At 48.9% G+C, this 20677-nt stretch overlaps 1 protein-coding gene across 1 annotated transcript in view; it reads left to right on the forward strand.

The window, feature by feature from the left end:
- The window catches only part of LOC143770525 (IgGFc-binding protein-like), a 64559-nt gene that overhangs the window by 22173 nt on the left and 21709 nt on the right, over positions 1-20677 (forward strand). Inside the window, exon 2 of the mRNA XM_077260208.1 lies at positions 19197-19250. Coding sequence (XP_077116323.1) covers positions 19197-19250 — 54 coding nt within the window. The remainder of the gene's footprint in view (positions 1-19196; positions 19251-20677) is intronic.

Consider the following 20677-nt stretch of genomic DNA (forward strand, 5'->3'; position numbering starts at 1 on the left):
GGGAGTGAGGAGGAGTAGATGAGATGAGCTTGCATGTATATAGGGGAGTGAGGAGGAATAGCTGAGACGAGCATGCATGTATATAGGGGAGTGAGGAGGAATAGCTGAAACGAGCATGCATGTATATAGAGGAGTGAGGGGGAATAGCTGAGACGAGCATTCATGTATATAGGGGAGTGAGGAGGAATAGCTGAGACGAGCATGCGTGTATATAGGGGAGTGAGGAGGAATAGCTGAAACGAGCATGCATTTATATAGAGGAGTGAGGAAAAATAGCTGAGACGAGCATTCATGTATATAGGGGAGTGAGGAGGAATAGCTGAGACGAGCATGCATGTATATAGGGGAGTGAGGAAGAATAGCTGAGACGAGCATGCGTGTATACAGGGGAGTGAGGAGGAATAGATGAGACGAACTTGCATGTTTATAGGGGAGTGAGGAGGAATAGCTGAGACGAGCATGCATGTATTTAGGGGAGTGAGGAGGAATAGCTGACACGACCATGCATGTATATAGGGGAGTGAGGAGGAATAGCTGAGACTAGCATGCATGTATATAGGGGAGTGAGGAGGAATAGCTGAGACGAGCATGTATGTATATAGGGGAGTGAGGAGGAATAGCTGAGAGGAGCATGCATGTATATAGGGGAGTGAGGAGGACTAGCTGAGATGAGCATGCATGTATATATTGGAGTGAGGAGGAATATCTGAGACGAGCATGCATGTATATAGGGGAGTGAGGAGGAATAGATGAGAAGAGCATGCATGTATATAGGGGAGTGAGGAGGAATATCTGAGACGAGCATGCATGAATATAGGGGAGTGAGGAGGAATAGCTGAGACGAGCTAGCATGTATATAGGGGAGTGAGGAGGAGTAGATGAGATGAGCATGCATGTATATAGGGGAGTGAGGAGGAATAGCTGAGATGAGCATGCATGTATATAGGGGAGTGAGGAGGAGTAGATGAGACGAGCATGCATGTATATAGGGGAGTGAGGAGGAATAGCTGAGACGAGCTTGCATGTATATAGGGGAGTGAGGAGGAGTAGATGAGACGAGCATGCATGTATATAGGGGAGTGAGGAAGAATAGCTGAGATGAGCATGCATGTATATAGGGGAGTGAGGAGGAGGAGATGAGACGAGCATGCATGTATATAGGGGAGTGAGGAGGAGTAGCTGAGACGAGCATGCATGTATATAGGGGAGTGAGGAGGAATAGCTGAGACGAGCATGCATGTATATAGAGGAGTGAGGAGGAATAGCTGAGACGAGCATTCATATATATAGGGGAGTGAGGAGGAATAGCTGAGACGAACATGCATGTATATAGGGGAGTGAGGAGGAATACCTGAGATGAGCATGCATGTATATAGGGGAGTGAGGAGAAATAGCTGAGACGAGCATGCATGTATATAGGGGAGTGAGGTGGAATAGATGAGATGAGCATGCATGTATATAGGGGAGTGAGGAGGAATAGCTGAGACGAGCATGCATGTATATGGAGAGTGAGGAGGAATAGCTGAGACGAGCATGCATGTATATAGGGGAGTGAGGAGGAATAGATGAGACGAGCATGCATGTATATACGGGAATGAGGTGGAATAGATGAGATGAGCATGCATGAATATAGGGGAGTGAGGAGGAATAGATGAGACGAGCATGCATGTATATAGGGGAGTGAGGAGGAATAGATGAGACGAGCGTGCATGTATATAGGGGAGTGAGGAGGAATAGCTGAGACGAACATGCATGTATATAGGGGAGTGAGGAGGAGTAGATGAGACGAGCATGCATGTGTATAGGGGAGTGAGGAGGAATAGATGAGACGAGCATGCATGTATATAGGGGAGTGAGGAGGAATAGCTGAGATGAGCATGCATGTATATAGGGGAGTGAGGAGGAATAGCTGAGATGAGCATGCATGTATATAGGGGAGTGAAGTGGAATAGCTGAGAAGAACTTGCATGTATATAGGGGAGTGAGGAGGGGTAGATGAGACGAGCATGCATGTATATAGGGGAGTGAAGAGGAATAGCTGAGACGAGCATGCATGTATATAGGGGAGTGAGGAGGAATAGCTGAGACTAGCATGCATGTATATAGGGGAGTGAGGATGAATAGCTGAGACGAGCATGCATGTATATAGGGGAGTGAGGAGGAATAGCTGAGACGAGCATGCATGTATATAGGGGAGTGAGGAGGAATAGCTGAGATGAGCATGCATGTATATAGGGGAGTGAGGAGGAATAGCTGAGACGAGCATGCATGTATATAGGGGAGTGAGGAGGAATAGATGAGAAGAGCATGCATGTATATAGGGAAGTGAGGAGGAATATCTGAGATGAGCATGCATGTATATAGGGGAGTGAGAAGGAATAGCTGAGATGAGCTTGCATGTATATTGGGGAGTGAGGAGGAGTAGATGAGATGAGCATGCATGTATATAGGGGAGTGAGAAGGAATAGCTGAGATGAGCTTGCATGTATATAGGGGAGTGAGGAGGAGTAGATGAGACGAGCATGCATGTATATAGGGGAGTGAGGAGGAGTAGATGAGACGAGAATGCATGTATATAGGGGAGTGAGGAGGAATAGCTGAAACGAGCATGCATGTACATAGAGGAGTGAGGGGGAATAGCTGAGACGAGCATTCATGTATATAGGGGAGTGAGGAGGAATAGCTGAGACGAGCATGCATGTATATAGGGGAGTGAGGAGGAATAGCTGAAACGAGCATGCATGTATATAGAGGAGTGAGGAAAAATAGCTGAGACGAGCATTCATGTTTAGAGGGGAGTGAGGAGGAATAGCTGAGACGAGCATGCATGTATATAGGGGAGTGAGGAAGAATAGCTGAGACGAGCATGCATGTATACAGGGGAGTGAGGAGGAATAGATGAGACGAACTTGCATGTTTATAGGGGAGTGAGGAGGAATAGCTGAGACGAGCATGCATGTATTTAGGGGAGTGAGGAGGAATAGCTGACACAACCATGCATGTATATAGGGGAGTGAGGAGGAATAGCTGAGACTAGCATGCATGCATATAGGGGAGTGAGGAGGAATAGCTGAGACGAGCATGCATGTATATAGGGGAGTGAGGAGGAATAGCTGAGAGGAGCATGCATGTATATAGGGGAGTGAGGAGGACTAGCTGAGATGAGCATGCATGTATATAGGGGAGTGAGGAGGAATATCTGAGACGAGCATGCATGTATATAGGGGAGTGAGGAGGAATAGATTTGAAGAGCATGCATGTATATAGGGGAGTGAGGAGGAATAGCTGAGACGAGCTTGCATGTATATAGGGGAGTGAGGAGGAGTAGATGAGACGAGCATACATGTATATAGGGGAGTGAGGAGGAATAGCTGAGACGAGCATGCATGTGTATAGGGGAGTGAGGAGGAGTAGATGAGACGAGCATGCACGTATATAGGGGAGTGAGGAGGAATAGCTGAGACGAGCTTGCATGTATATAGGGGAGTGAGGAGGAGTAGATGAGACGAGCATGCATGTATATAGGGGAGTGAGGAGGAATAGCTGAGATGAGCATGCATGTATATAGGGGCGTGAGGAGTAGATGAGACGAGCATGCATGTATATAGGGGAGTGAGGAGGAGTCGCTGAGACGAGCATGCATGTATATAGGGGAGTGAGGAGGAATAGCTGAGACGAGCATGCATGTATATAGAGGAGTGAGGAGGAATAGCTGAGACGAGCATTCATATATATAGGGGAGTGAGGAGGAGTAGATGAGACGAGCATGCATGTATATAGGGGAGTGAGGAGAAATAGCTGAGACGAACATGCATGTATATAGGGGAGTGAGGAGGAATACCTGAGATGAGCATGCATGTATATAGGGGAGTGAGGAGGAATAGCTGAGACGAGCATGCATGTATATAGGGGAGTGAGGAGGAATAGCTGAGATGAGCATGCATGTATATAGGGGAGTGAGGATGAATAGCTGAGACGAGCATGCATGTATATAGGGGAGTGAGGAGGAATAGATGAGAAGAGCATGCATGTATATAGGGGAGTGAGGAGGAATATCTGAGACGAGCATGCATGTATATAGGGGAGTGAGGAGGAATAGCTGAGATGAGCTTGCATGTATATAGGGGAGTGAGGAGGAGTAGATGAGACGAGCATGCATGTATATAGGGGAGTGAGGGGGAATAGCTGAGACGAGCATGCATGTATATAGGGGAGTGAGGAGGAATAGCTGAGATGAGCATGTATGTATATAGGGGAGTGAGGAGGAATAGCTGAGACGAGCATGCATGTATATAGGGGAGTGAGGAGGAATAGCTGAGACGAGCTTGCATGTATATAGGGGATTGAGGAGGAGTAGATGAGACGAACATGCATGTATATAGGGGAGTGAGGAGGAATAGCTGAGACGAGCATGCATGTATATAGGGGAGTGAGGAGGAGTAGATGAGTCGAGCATGCATGTATATAGGGGAGTGAGGAGGAATAGCTGAGACGAGCTTGCATGTATATTGGGGAGTGAGGAGGAGTAGATGAGATGAGCATGTGTAGCGCCCCCACTGCCGCAGGGCCGAGGGGTACCCGGTACCGGGCCTCTGAGTCTCTGCTCTGGGGTTGTCACGGTGGTTAAGCCCGATCCGTGACCCTGCCGAGGGGCGCACAGTGAAAGATGGGACGGGTGTAGATGGTGGTGGTGAGGTTGTAGTGGTGCGGTGCAGTAAATAACGAGGACACCAGGTTGCAGTCTCTTTACCTCTTTACTGAAGATCTCTGGGTCCTCAGTCCAGAACACGGTTCACCGGGCTGCGCAAGTCCGGCCGGTCCAATGGCACCTCCAGAGTTCTCTTCACAGGTGGAAATCTGTGCCTTCCTTCTAGCGCTATGTGTTGCGGTCCTTCCCTGCTGTGCTTACGGAAAGTCCCCACAACTGTTGTGTCTGTTTCTTAAGTTCCCTCACAACTCGATTAGATGATGTTCTGCTAATCCTCCGTCCCTCCCTGTTGTTCTGGTTGGGACGGCACCCGTTTGACGGGTAGGCTCGGAGCTCTTCCGGGACCCTAGAGTCGCCCCTCTCCACAAGTTGCCCCCCAAGACTGCATAGGTGATTAAAGTTAGACAGCCCGCCTTAGACTGACTGTCCTGCCGCTTTTTGAAGTATTGCTTGAAGCTGAATGTTATGATACTCCCTCGGCGTTCCGGCCACCGGTAGTGCGCCTCAGTAGGATATTGCTTCGGTCTTACAGCACGACTCCTACTGGTATTTCTCCTTTTGCGTGATCTCGTTTCTCACTCAGAACAATCTATCTCGCTTCTAGTCCTTCCTTGGGCACCGCCGCTACCCGGAGCAGGCACGGTCCCGTTACGTTCGTTCAAGTTGCCAAGCCTCTGTCAGGATCCCACCCCTGACAGAGACCCTACTGTATCTTCCCCTACAACACCCTCTGCCACAAGGTGTTGCCTGGTTCCAACCCAGTCAGCTTTCTGATCTAACTTCCTGCCTGACCCCCAGTTTACCCACTATGGTGGGGAGTGGCCTAGTGAATAGAACCCTTAGCTCCCCCCGGAGGCCCGACTGTGAAATGTATTGGTGTCTGTGATACCTGATCAGATGAACTCCTTCAGTGCCATCAGACGCACCATAGCTCCCCATAGTGGCGGAGCCACAGTACTGCAACGACCAGGACTCTGGGGCGCTGCACTCCCCCCTGGTTAAACACAGTACTCCGGGACTGGGAAGAAAACAACAATACAAGTTAGCAAAAAGACATACAGTTTTGTTGAGTGCAATAACAATAAGTATACTTGAACAGGCTTCCCTTTATGGGAGGTAAGGACACTTGAACGTTACAAACGTGGTTAAATATCATAGCAACATGCTATAAATAACTTTTCTTACCCAACCGGGTATTCTAGTAAGTGCAAAATTGTTGAACAATAATTTAGCATTGCCTTTAAGGACATACACTCTAAATCCACTAAAGACCTTCCTATAATCACATTATAAGGTAATTTAACTTTTCCATTCTCCTTCTTTAAATCTGCAGGACCGCCTGTCCTAACGGCACCAGACCTACTGCCTCTCCTTTCTATGCAGGACCGCCCCGTTCAGCCCGGGCCTACTGCCTTTTCCACTACTATACACAGTATAGATCATAACATTACTTTCAGTTTAAGAGCACTGAGCCATCTCTACATGACTCCTATGAGGACTCAGGGTTTACCTTCTATCCTAATTATCTATCAACGTTATCAACCATTTTCTTTGTATAACATCAAACCTTCTCATTATCTTTCTCACTAACATGCATGCTGGACACCACGTCTATCCCTATGGGCCCACTGCATCCTTCTGCTATCTTTCACTTTTTCTTTTCAGAGAACATCATCAGCATTTCTTCACAATTAACTAGTTGAATACATATAACTTACTCATGTAAACATTATCATCACTTTCTTTCGTCAAAACATTATTGCTACCTGTCTTAAAGCAATATCATCGTTTAAGTGCGACAAATGAACATCCCCTTTAAGAGAGGACCAAGTCTCTATGAGGTAGCGCTTCTTCTCAAGCTACCAGTCCATACTCAGCAAAGGTTCCAGTGTGGTATCTTCACAAAGAGTCCTTCTTTAAGTAAAACCAGTAGGGAGCACCTTTAATAAGGTGCAAACTATGTACAAAAAGTTCGCATCATGCACTGTTCATGATTTCAGCAGTTCTTTTCAACTAAAAACTTGTGCAAAAACTTTGGAAAAACAAACAAAAACAAAACAATAGGGATCCCGGGTCAACAGAAGGATCCCCTTAAGAGTTAACCCTGGACGGGTCTAGCAGCAAAACAGGAAACGAACAAACAGTCAAAGAACTATTTACATATTTAAAGCAGTCATGCTTACTCGTTCTTCGGGGAAGAAGGTGGTCTCCTCCCGGGCCTCACCAGACCAACGGGTCATCCTGCTGGTTCAAGGATCGGGTCCCGCCCCAACAACGACAGGATCCCTCGCCGGGATGTTCTTTTCACCGAGGATCCTGCACGCCCCCAAGGTACATGGTAGGTCCGCGTTCCCCGCTGCTCCGCAGGGTCAGGTTCCGTTGCCTTTTCGGCGGGAGGCCCATCTGCAGACGTTGCAGCGGTGGCCTGAAGCGCGACGCACCGCTGGACACCCCGCGCCATCCAGCCAGCTTCGCCTGTTGCTCTCCTCCACCTGATGTAGGTCACAGCATCACCTGGCTCCAGGTCGCGAGGGAATTTTCCTCCGCAGGGCTCCACCTCCTCCCGGTCCACGTGGACTTGTAGCGGCTCCCCGATCTCCTGTATAACCCCGCGTCCATGTCGGGGGTTGAAGGAGACCACTACACCCCAGTGGGACGAGGGGACCTCTGTAACGGTGGTCAGATCCACCTGGGTTGCCGGTTGTGGTCGGTCACGCCATGCAGCCACCAAGCGCCGCAGGTGTTCGGCCTCTGGCATGATGTTCAGGCCCTGCGTCTGTAGCGCACTTTCAGCCGCGGCCGGGTTGGGAGGAGCAGGGGACACTGGAGACAAGTGGACCTCCGTGGGCTGGCCCAGCCGAACGAGCACGCGGGCATCAGCCTCCAAGCGGCGTGCTATCCGGCGGGCCTCGGCTGCAGCTACACACTCCTCAGACGGTGGCAAGGGGGGTCGGCCCATCGGTGGCCCCGTGAGGGTCAATCCCCGCAACGTTGGCGCGTCTGGGGCTATGTCGAGTGGCGCAGCCTCAGGCTGGATCGGGTCAGTCCCACGCGGGGTTCTCGGTGTCGCCATCTTTTCTCCTTCTCCAATGTCCTCTTCCCGCGGTCTCTTTCGTGGGCGGCCCCGTCTCCATGGTCTCCACCCTCCAAACAAGATCAGGAGGCGGACCTCAGCTGTTGATGGACACGTCCTCAGGACACAGAAATATTTAGACTGGGCGGCCATTGTTGTTCGCGCTCTTCAGCTTGCCTACGCCCACTCCACGCCCCTTTTCTTCTCCCGCACTCTCCTCAGCGCTATAATGGCGGCGGATTTTGGCGGTAAATGGCACAGCACAGTCTTTGTAATAAAGTACAGTTCCAAGGCACACATGACCTGATTCCTCAGGCTTAAGTAGATCCTGTTCGTGACGCCAAGTTGTAGCGCCCCCACTGCCGCAGGGCCGAGGGGTACCCAGTACCGGGCCTCTGAGTCTCTGCTCTGGGGTTGTCACGGTGGTTAGGCCCAATCCGTGACCTTGCCGAGGGGCGCACAGTGAAAGATGGGACGGGTGTAGATGGTGGTGGTGAGGTTGTAGTGGTGCGGTGCAGTAAATAACGAGGACACCAGGTTGCAGTCTCTTTACCTCTTTACTGAAGATCTCTGGGTCCTCAGTCCAGAACACGGTTCACCAGGCTGCGCAAGTCCGGCCGGTCCAATGGCACCTCCAGAGTTCTCTTCACAGGTGGAAATCTGTGCTTTCCTTCTAGCGCTATGTGTTGCGGTCCTTCCCTGCTGTGCTTACGGAAAGTCCCCACAACTGTTGCGTCTGTTTCTTAAGTTCCCTCACAACTCGATTAGATGATGTTCTGCTAATCCTCCGTCCCTCCCTGTTGTTCTGGTTGGGACGGCACCCGTTTGACGGGTAGGCTCGGAGCTCTTCCCGGACCCTAGAGTCGCCCCTCTCCACAAGTTGCCCCCCAAGACTGCATAGGTGATTAAAGTTAGACAGCCCGCCTTAGACTGACTGTCCTGCCGCTGTTTGGAGTATTGCTTGAAGCTGAATGTTATGATACTCCCTCGGCGTTCCGGCCACCGGTAGTGCGCCTCAGTAGGATGTTGCTTCGGTCTTACAGCACGACTCCTACTGGTATTTCTCCTTTTGCGTGATCTCGTTTCTCACTCAGCACAATCTATCTCGCTTCTAGTCCTTCCTTGGGCACCGCCGCTACCCGGAGCAGGCACGGTCCCGTTACGTTCGTTCAAGTTGCCAAGCCTCTGTCAGGATCCCACCCCTGACAGAGACCCTACTGTATCTTCCCCTACAACACCCTCTGCCACAAGGTGTTGCCTGGTTCCAACCCAGTCAGCTTTCTGATCTAACTTCCTGCCTGACCCCCAGTTTACCCACTATGGTGGGGAGTGGCCTAGTGAATAGAACCCTTAGCTCCCCCCGGAGGCCCGACTGTGAAATGTATTGGTGTCTGTGATACCTGATCAGATGAACTCCTTCAGTGCCATCAGACGCACCATAGCTCCCCATAGTGGCGGAGCCACAGTACTGCAACGACCAGGACTCTGGGGCGCTGCACTTGCATGTATATAGGGGAGTGAGGAGGAACAGCTGAGATGAGCATGCATGTATATAGGGGAGTGAGGAGGAGTAGATGAGACGAGCATGCATGTATATAGGGGAGTGAGGAGGAGTAGCTGAGACGAGCATGCATGTATATAGGGGAGTGAGGAGGAATAGCTGAGACGAGCATGCATGTATATAGAGGAGTGAGGAGGAATAGCTGAGACGAGCATTCATATATATAGGGGAGTGAGGAGGAGTAGATGAGACGAGCATGCATGTATATAGGGGAGTGAGGATGAATAGCTGAGACGAACATGCATGTATATAGGGGAGTGAGGAGGAATACCTGAGATGAGCATGCATGTATATAGGGGAGTGAAGTGGAATAGCTGAGAAGAACTTGCATGTATATAGGGGAGTGAGGAGGAATAGATGAGAAGAGCATGCATGTATATAGGGGAGTGAGGAGGAATATCTGAGACGAGCATGCATGTATATAGGGGAGTGAGGAGGAATAGCTGAGACGAGCTTGCATGTATATAGGGGAGTGAGGAGGAGTAGATGAGACGAGCATGCATGTATATAGGGGAGTGAGGAGGAATAGCTGAGACGAGCATGCATGTATATAGGGGAGTGAGGAGGAATAGCAAAGACGAACATGCATGTATATAGGGGAGTGAGGATGAATACATGAGATGAACATGCATGTATATAGGGGAGTGAGGAGGAATAGCTGAGACGAGCATGCATGTATATAGGGGAGTGAGGAGGAATAGCTGAGATGAGCATGCATGTATATAGGGGAGTGAGGAGGAATAGCTGAGACGAGCATGCATGTATATAGGGGAGTGAGGAGGAATAGCTGTGAGTAGCATGCATGTATATAGGGGAGTGAGGAGGAATAGCTGAGACGAGCATGCATGTATATAGGGGAGTGAGGAGGAATAGCTGACACGACCATGCATGTATATAGGGGAGTGAGGAGGAATAGCTGAGAGTAGCATGCATGTATATAGGGGAGTGAGGAGGAATAGCTGAGACGAGCATGCATGTGTATAGGGGAGTGAGGAGGAATAGCTGAGACGAGCATGCATGTATATAGGGGAGTGAGGAGGAATAGCTGAGATGAGCATGCATGTATATAGGGGAGTGAGGAGGAGTAGATGAGACGAGCATGCATGTATATAGGGGAGTGAGGAGGAATAGATGAGAACAGCTTGCATGTATATAGGGGAGTGAGGAGGAATATCTGAGACGAGCATGCATGTGTATAGGGGAGTGAGGAGGAATAGCTGAGACGAGCTTGCATGTATATAGGGGAGTGAGGAGGAGTAGATGAGACGAGCATGCATGTATATAGGGGAGTGAGGAGGAATAGCTGAGACGAGCATGCATGTATATAGGGGAGTGAGGAGGAATAGCTGAGACGAGCTTGCATGTATATAGGGGAGTGAGGAGGAGTAGATGAGACGAGCATGCATGTATATAGGGGAGTGAGGTGGAATAGCTGAGATGAGCATGCATGTATATAGGGGAGTGAGGAGGAATAGCTGAGACGAGCATGCATGTATATAGGGGAGTGAGGAAGAATAGCTAAGACGAGCATGCATGTATATAGGGCAGTGAGGAGGAATAGATGAGACGAACTTGCATGTTTATAGGGGAGTAAGGAGGAATAGCTGAGACGAGCATGCATGTATTTAGGGGAGTGAGGAGGAATGGCTGACACGACCATGCATGTATATAGGGGAGTGAGGAGGAATAGCTGAGACTTGCATGCATGTATATAGGGGAGTGAGGAGGAATAGCTGAGACGAGCATGCATGTAAATAGGGGAGTGAGGAGGAATAGCTGAGACGAGCATGCATGTATATAGGGGAGTGAGGATGAATAGCTGAGATGAGCATGCATGTATATAGGGGAGTGAGGAGGAATAGCTGAGACGAGCATGCATGTATATAGGGGAGTGAGGAGGAATAGATGAGAAGAGCATGCATGTATATAGGGGAGTGAGGAGGAATAGCTGAGACGAGCATGCATGTTTATAGAGGAGTGAGGAGGAGTAGATGAGACGAGCATGCATGTATATAGGGGAGTGAGGAGGAATAGCTGAGACGAGCATGCATGTTTATAGGGGAGTGAGGAGGAGTAGATGAGACGAGCATGCATGTATATAGGGGAGTGAGGAGGAATATCTGAGACGAGCATGCATGTGTATAGGGGAGTGAGGAGGAATAGCTGAGACGAGCATTCATGTATATAGGGGAGTGAGGAGTAGTAGATGAGACGAGCATGCACGTATATAGGGGAGTGAGGAGGAATAGCTGAGACGAACATGCTTGTATATAGGGGAGTGAGGAGGAATACCTGAGGTGAGCATGCATGTATATAGGGGAGTGAGGTGGAATAGATGAGACGAGCATGCATGTATATAGGGGAGTGAGGAGGAATAGATGAGACGAGCATGCATGTATATAGAGGAGTGAGGAGGAATAGATGAGACGAGCATGCATGTATACAGGGGAGTGAGGAGGAATAGCTGAGATGAGCATGCAAGTATATAGGGGAGTGAGGAGGAGTACATTAGACGAGCATGCAAGTATATAGGGGAGTGAGGAGGAGTACATTAGACGAGCATGCATATATATAGGGGAGTGAGGAGGAATAGATGAGACGAGCATGCATGTATATAGTGGAGTGAGGAGGAATAGATGAGACGAGCATGCATGTATATAGAGGAGTGAGGAGGAATAGATGAGACGAGCGTGCACGTATATAGTGGAGTGAGGAGGAATAGATGAGACGAGTGTAACGGGATCTACCGTGCTGGGGTACCTCTTTCAGTACCACACTGTGGTTCAGGAGGTCCACTCTGCTTTGGCTGGAGTTTGAATGAAGGACGCTGGCTGGAATTCCTTGTTTACATGGGTGCATATAAAAGCCGACTGCTTCTCCACGTATTTCCAGTGTAACACCACTTAAAGGTACCTTCACACTGAACGATATCGCTAGCGATCTGTGACGTTGCAGCGTCCTGGATAGCGATATCGTTGAGTTTGACACGCAGCAGCGATCAGGATCCTGCTGTGCCATTGATGGTCGGAGCTAGGAGGCCAGCACCTTATTTCGTCGCTGGATCTCCCGCAGACATCGTTGAATCGGCGTGTGTGACGCGGATTCAGCGATGTCTTCACTGGTAACCAGGGTAAACATCGGGTTACTAAGCGCAGGGCCGCGCTTAGTAACCCGATGTTTACCCTGTTTACCAGTGCTAATGTAAAAAAAAACAAACACTACATACTTACATTCCGGTGTCTGTCCCCCGGCGCTGTGCTTTCCTGCACTGTCAGCGCCGGCCAGCTGTAAAGCAGATTACTGCGGCGACGTCACCGCTGTGCTTTCCAGCCGGCGCTCACAGTCAGTGCAGGAAAGCACAGCGCTGGGGGAGAGACACCGGAATGTAAGTATGTAGTGTTTGTTTTTTTTAACATTAGCACTGGTAACCAGGGTAAACATCGGGTTACTAAGCGCGGCCCTGCGCTTAGTAACCCGATGTTTACCCTGGTTACTCACAGGACACAGAATATATATCACACAGATACAGAGGGCAGGCCAATTGAAAAGCGGCAGGCCAGACATACATTACAATAGCCGCAGGTGGCCAGAGCCTGCCAATATTTACTGTGGGAATTACAAAGGTGGGGGAGGTCAGAAGGACAATATCTTGTCCCCTCTGTCCAGGGGCGCAGCCTGTGGACTGATGCATTTCACATGGAACCTATTATACAAACATATGACTGCACAACATATTCTGGGTGCTGGGGGGATTTCATAACACGGCTCCCCTTTTCAGCGACGCGATCGGCATACACAGTCTGATCCCTAAAGGATCGGTTTGGGGATGACCGAAGTTTATGAGGTTGGTACAAGTTCCGTTTGTCGACTTAGTCCATCGGCGTTACCGTTTTGTTTGCCGGGTCCGTAGTGGATGGTGAAGTCCAGAGGTTGTAGGGCTAAACTCCACCGCAGTAATCTGGCGTTGTCTCCGGAGACCCGATGAAGCAAGACTAGGGGATTATGGTCCGTTAGGAGATAAAACTGTTGTCCATACAGATATGGTTGCAACTTTTTGAGTGCCCATACTACCGCCAGGCACTCCTTGATGGCCGCATAGCTTACTTCACGGGGCAGCAGTTTCCGACTCAGGTAAGCTACCGGGTGTTCTTGGCCGTCCGGCCCGACTTGGCTCAACTTGGGCTGCCCCCAATCCAAACATAGAAGCATCCGTGTGAACAAGGAAACGTTTAGTTGGATCGGGTGCGGCCAATACAGGGGTATTGGTGAGGGCGTTCTTTAGCTGGCGGAAGACTTCTTCACACTCTGGGGTCCAGGTTACCTGGAGGGGTTGGTTCTTACGGGTCAGATCAGTGAGGGGCTTGGCTACGTTTCTGTAATTGGGTAATTTCCTGTAATACCCCGCTGTCCCTAGAAACGCCATGACCTGGGTTTTAGTGCGTGGGGTGGGCTATTTAGCTATGGCCTCAATCTTGGCTGGTTCTGGTCGCTGTTTCCCACTTCCCACCCAATGCCCTAAATACTGAACCTCTGCTTTGCCCACGTGACACTTGTTTGGGTTCAGGGTGATTCCGGCCTTGTGGATTCTGTCCAACACTGTCTCTAGGTGATTTAGATGCTCTTCCCATGTCGCGCTGTAGATGGCGATGTCATCCAGGTAGGCACAAGGATAGTCCTGGAGACCATCCAGAAGCCGGTCAGCCAGCCTCTGGAAGGTCGCCGGGGCATTCTTCATCCCGAATGGCATAACTCGAAACTGGAATAAGCCGAACGGGGTGACAAATGCCGACTTGGGAATAGCGTCAGGACTAAGGGGAATCTGCCAGTAGCCTTTGCATAGATCGATGGTGGTCAAATACTTTGCTCCCGCCAGCCGGTCTAACAACTCATCCACACGCGGCATGGGATACGCATCCGTCACCCTTTTCTCATTGAGCTTACGATAGTTTACACAAAACCATGTAGTCCCATCCTTCTTGGGCACTAACACTACGGGGGATGCCCAGGGACTATCTGACTCTTCAATGACCCCTAAACGCAACATCTCTTGTATCTCTTGTCGCATCCCTTCTCGTACAGACTCCGGGATGCAGAAGGGGGGCTGTCGCAGGGGGGTCTGATCCTGGGTCTCAACCTTGTGTTGTGCCAGGTGAGTGTACCCTGGTCTCCCCAAAAACATCCTCTGTCGCTGCCTCAACAACGCCTCCACCTGCTGTCTCTCCCGGGGACCTAGGTCTTCACCCAAGTGTACCTGGTCCCATGTTTTGGACTGAGTCCTTTCCCCTAAGACATCAGGCAAGGGAAGTCCGGCTAAATCCTCTGCTTCAGGTGCACAGATGGTCACTACCTCTTCAGGGCGCTCCCGGTAGGGCTTCAGCATATTCAACATGCGGATAACCCTGGGGTCGTCACAATCGGCGACATTATAGGTGGTGTCGGCTATTTTCCCCACTACCTGGTAGGGCCCCTGCCATGCAGCTTGGAACTTGTTCTGCCTAGTGGGCTCTAACACCAGGACCTTCTGTCCTATTTCCAAGGTGCGTTCTCTGGCCCTGCGATCGTACCATACGTGCTGGTGCCACTGGGCCACCTGCATGTTCCCACGTACAGCCTGGGTCAGCTCCTGTAGGCGGTCCCGGAATTCCAGCACATAGGGAACAATAGGCACCCCTTTTATGATGCCCTCCCCTTCCCAGTGTTCTAGCACTAAGTCTCGGGGTCCCCTTACCCGCCTCCCGTATACCAGTTCGAACGGGGAGAGCCCCATGGATTCTTGGGGCACCTCCCGATAGGCAAACAGGAGGTGTGGCAAGAATTTCTCCCAGTCCCTGTAGGTCCTGGTGAAGGTCCCAATGAGTTGTTGTAACGTCCCATTAAAGCGTTCACACAACCCATTGGTTTGCGGGTGGTACGGGGCGCTTCTAATGGACTTTACGCTGCACAACTTCCACAGTTGGTTGGTCACCTCTGCTGTAAACTGGGTACCCTGGTCCGAGATAATCTCCCGGGGAAATCCAACCCGTGAGAAAACCTGGAACAGGGCAGCCGCCACCGTCTTTGCCAGTATGTTAGGTAACGCAACCGCCTCTGGATACCGTGTGGCATAATCTACCACTGTCAATATATACCTTTTCCCTGATGGACTGGGTTTGGCTAACGGCCCTATCAGATCGACCGCTACTCGGCTAAAGGGTTCCTCCACAATGGGGAGAGGGCGTAATTTGGCCTTGCATTGATCTCCCCTCTTGCCAATGCGCTGGCAACTGTCACAGGTCTGGCAGTACTGACGAACATCATAGGTTACCCCCGGCCAAAAGAAGTTTTGGGTCAGATGATGCCTGGTGCAACTGACGCCGAAGTGCCTGGCCAAGGGTATGTCATGAGAGATTCGCATTAAGTCCTGCCTATACTTTTTGGGAACTACCAGCTGTCGTTTTATAGTGGGGCTCGTCCCTGTGTGGTGCTGCTCCGTGATCCGGTAGAGGAGTCCCTGCTTCCATACAAACTGTTCCCCTTCCAGTACACCTCTCCCCTCCTGTGCCTTCCCACGATATCCCTCCAATGAAGGATCCTCAAGTAACTCCCTCTTAAATTCAGCTGGGGTGGCCAAGAAATGTGTCTGGCTATGGGAATACGTGTAGGGCTGGGATGTCTTACCTGGGCCTCCTCTGAGTGTGATTCCGCCTCCGCAGCTCGAGCTTGTCTCCAGGTGGTCACAGGATATGTCTCAGCCAGAGGGGCAACCGAGAAGGCAGACAACATGGGCCCCAAGTCATTTCCCAGCAAGACGTCTGCAGGCAAATCCTCCATCAAGCCGACATCAACAAGGCCATCCCCGACTCCCCAGTTCAGGTGAATCCTGGCAGTGGGCAGTCGATGTATGGCTCCCCCTGCGACACAGACTGCCACTGTCCGGTCCGTCTTCTCTTGGTCCCGGACGAGATGAGGCTTCACAAGGGTCAAAGTTGCTCCGGAATCTCTTAGTCCCTGCATACGTTTCCCATTAGCCCACACGACCTGTCGATGCTGTTGTCGATTATCTGCCCAGGCTGCCTGCACGGGGTCTACTTCATGCCGCACTTCCTCCATCTCTTCCACCCCCTGGTTAGTCGTAGCCCCCAATGCCGGGTCAGCTTCGCCTTGATAGCAGTGTACAGCGGCCCGGCTGAAGGTAGCTGTTCCCGCCTTTGGCCACTGGGTATGCTGAGTCCGGTTGGGACATTGTCTTTGCATGTGGCCCAGCTGATGGCAGGTGTGGCATCGCGCCCCAGGGTGACTGTGGTAGGCCGGGTTTTTAGCTGGTCCCCCTACAATCTTCTGTGGTTTGGGGCCCTCCAGGTCTATGGGCGGACCCCTATTGACCATCTTTGATCCGGACAACTGAGGCCTCCTGGCATTGTGATGTTCATAGGCCAGACGAGCGGCCTCCTCAAGAGTCGTTGGTTGCCTGTCCCGAAGCCATTCCTGTGTCTCGGGGGTTAGTCCATTAAAGAATCGTTCTAACAAGAAGAGCTGGAGGACGTCCTCCTTAGTGGTTGCTTGGCTCCCTTGTACCCACTGTAGCAGTGACCGCCGTAATTTACAGGCCCATTCAGTGTGGGTATCAGTTACGCGTTTTATAAGTCCGCAGAACTTTTGGCGGTATGCCTCTGGTGTCAGCGCATACCGGGCCAAGATCACTTCTTTGATCCGCTCATAGTCCATACAGTCCTCATCAGGTACCGTGCGATAGGCGTCCGCTGCCCGGCCTGTCAGCTTGCTGGCCAGAATCTGAACCTGTTCCTCCGGCTTCACTTGATAAAGGGCACACTGCCACTCAAAGTCCTGCAGAAAGCCATCAATGTCTTCCTCTGCCTCCCCCAACTGTCGGAAGGCATTAGACTGGATCTTTTTGTGGCTTACTGTTGAAGGTACCTGGGTGGAGGCCAGAGCTCCCCCTGCTCGCTGACTCTCCTCTCTCTGCTCTGTCATCTCCATCTTGGCCAGCTCTACTTTGGTCCACTGAGAGCATGCATGAGAGCATGCATGTATATAGGGGAGTGAGGAGGAATAGATGAGATGAGCATGCATGTATATAGGGGAGTGAGGAAGAATAACAGAGATGAGCATGCATGTATATAGGGGAGTGAGGAGGAATAGATGAGACGAGCATGCATGTATATAGGGGAGTGAGGAGGAATAGCTGAGATGAGCATGCATGTATATAGAGGAGTGAGGAGGAATAGATGAGACGAGCATGCATGTATATAGGGGAGTGAGGAGGAGTACATGAGACGAGCATGCATGTATATAGGGGAGTGAGGAGGAGTAGATGAGACCAGCATGCATGTATATAGGAGAGTGAGGAGGAATAGATGAGACGAGCATGCATGTATATAGGGGAGTGAGGAGGAGTAGATGAGACGAGCATGCATGTATATAGGGGAGTGAGGAGGAATAGCTGAGACGAGCATGCATGTATATAGGGGAGTGAGGAGTAGATGAGACCAGCATGCATGTATATAGGGCAGTGAGGTGGAATAGATGAGACAAGCATGCATGTATATAGGGGAGTGAGGAGGAATAGATGAGACGAGTATGCATGTATATAGGGGAGTGAGGAGGAATAGCTGAGAAGAGCATGCATGTATATAGGGGAGTGAGGAGGAGTAGATTAGATGAGCATGCATGCATATAGGGGAGTGAGGAGGAATAGCTGAGACGAGCATGCATAGGGGAGTGAGGAGGAGCGCAGGAATAAGAATAAATAATACCGCCATGAATCAGATTACATGTAGAGATATTTCCATTGTCAGAAGGTGAGCCCAGAGCACAATGCCGGGAATCCCGTCCTTCTGGTAAATCACTGATGGATGGACGTCTTGGCCAAGTTATGTGTAAACTCAACACAGCCCAGGGGCGTAATTATCACAATGGAAGCGGATTAATGACCGCGCACCTATCAACTCAAAGTCATATATCCATCAATGCCACGACTTACATTAAGCAGAGATCCTCTATATGTTTTGCACTAAGGGACATAGAAACAGTGTAGATGTAAAGCAGGAGGAGGCGTAGAGGTGGACATGGCACATGCCACGGGCTCAGCCACACAGGGGCCCATGGGGCCACACCGTCTGCAATGCTCCTCGCTCAGGACACTGATGTGACCCTTCTGTTTTCGCCCAGCGCAGATTTTCCTGTGTTCAGTAGAAACCGCAGTTAATTCATTATTTCCATTTCCCCAGGATCTAAACCCACAGCTTGTATCATGGCAGGCAGAAACTTTACCAGTGAGCCCCAGGCTGCGCTGCTAAGTAAAGGAGGATTTTCTCTGCCTTTATTATGTTAAAATTAATAAAATTATGTTTTTTTTTTAACTTACAGCCATATACAGATACATTTCTATTTACCAAATACTTACAGTATCTATGTACTTTTATATTTATATAATTAGATATTGGGGGTAAAATAATAATAAAAAAAAAATCTTATGAATTAAAGAAAAATGAAAAAAAAAAATTAATGAAAAAAAATAAAATAATCACCTTTTCCTGTGCATTTCTTAAGTCACGAAAAGTTATAGTATGAGCATATGTGTTACCACTTTGTATGTCCTTGTTTTATGTGTATGTGAGTCTTATTATATGCGTGTGTCCACTGTGTATGTGCGCGAGAAATGAGCTTTTATTGTGGCCTCACTACTGAGTTTTATAGAAAGTTCTATGACCATCTAATGAAGCGGAATATCTGATAGGTACTGGATTATCAGTCCCCATGACTGCAGGATATTTGCTGTACACAGATTGTACTTGCATCTTCATTCTGTGAATTTTATCTTGATATATCGATGATATAATGATATTTTCTTTCAGCAATGGGTCGAACTCAGGGTCTGCCGTGTCTCCTGCTGCTCTGCCTGGCATTCAGTGAGTATAGAGAATATCTGGGGAAATAATGGTGTATAAAGATACATACATGGCCACAGTGACATCTATAGATATACTGATATAGATAGATACATAGATAGTAGATAGATAATAGATAGATGGATAGATAATAGATAGATAGATAGATAGATAGATAGATAGATAGATAATAGATATATAATACATAGATAGATAATAGATAGATAATATATATATAATACATAGATAGATAATAGATAGATACTAGATAGATAATAGATAGATAGATAATAGATAGATAATAGATATATAATACATAGATAGATAATAGATAGATAATAGATAATAGAGAGATAGATAATAGATAGATAATAGATAGATACTAGATAGATAATAGATAATAGAGAGATAGATAGATAGATAGATAGATAGATGATAGATAATAGATAATTGAGATATAGATAGATAATAGATAGGTAATAGATAGATAATAGATAGATAATAGACAGATAGATAATAGATAGATAATAGATAATAGAGAGATAATAGATAGATGATATATAGGTAGATGATAGATACATAGAAAAGGGATATGCAGCCTTCCCGATGAGCGACTCCGCTGCCCATGTAGGTCTCCAACCTGTAATCTAATAGTAGCAATAAACTTGACACTCAGAACTGTATAAATGTGTGACAGATTTATTGGAACATATGAACGTTTCGGTCTGTTGAGCCTGTCATCAGCACTGATTGCCGGATGGGCTTATCGGCAGAGAAGGCAGCGCTATCTAGGGGTGCGAGTGAAATCGGTGCGGAATGGCGCAATAGATACTAGATAGACGGATCCCGCCACACCTTACATTCCGCCTGCCGCACACTTCCCTATGCGGGTGGCTGAGATCGCTGACGCCTCTTACACACATAGCGGAGGCGTGCACGGCTGAGCGATCAGACAGTATCGATACATTCCATACGATAGATACACGGATTCTTCATACAAGAAGTAAATGTTGTTTCAGATTAGATGTTCTTATAGCATCTAACAGCTGAATGTTTGCTGTGGATTATCAGTTTTTTGCTATTTTTGTCCCTTTTTCCCCTTATTGACACATAGGGAGTTCCCGGCGCTGCTCCGCAGGTCGCTGCTATTATTCTGGTCTTTTCAGGTTTTTTTATGCGTTCCATGCTTTGTTTGCCGACACCTTTATGCAGTTTAAGGGTCATTAAACATTTAGTGACATCTTTTACCCAACCCTTACCAGTGTTGGAATGTGCTGATAACACTTCAAAGCTTTCCTGACATGTCATATAACAAGAGAAAATATGGAGCCGTTTCCATAGTGATTTCTTATAAAATGACGCAACAAGACTCATAAAAATGGAGAACCCCACGAAGAAAAAAGTATTAAAAAAATGACATATCATCATTTATTTCCTATTATTTTACA

The sequence above is a fragment of the Ranitomeya variabilis genome, chromosome 4 (genome assembly GCF_051348905.1).
Source record: "Ranitomeya variabilis isolate aRanVar5 chromosome 4, aRanVar5.hap1, whole genome shotgun sequence".
Classification (NCBI taxonomy): Eukaryota; Metazoa; Chordata; class Amphibia; order Anura; family Dendrobatidae; genus Ranitomeya; species Ranitomeya variabilis.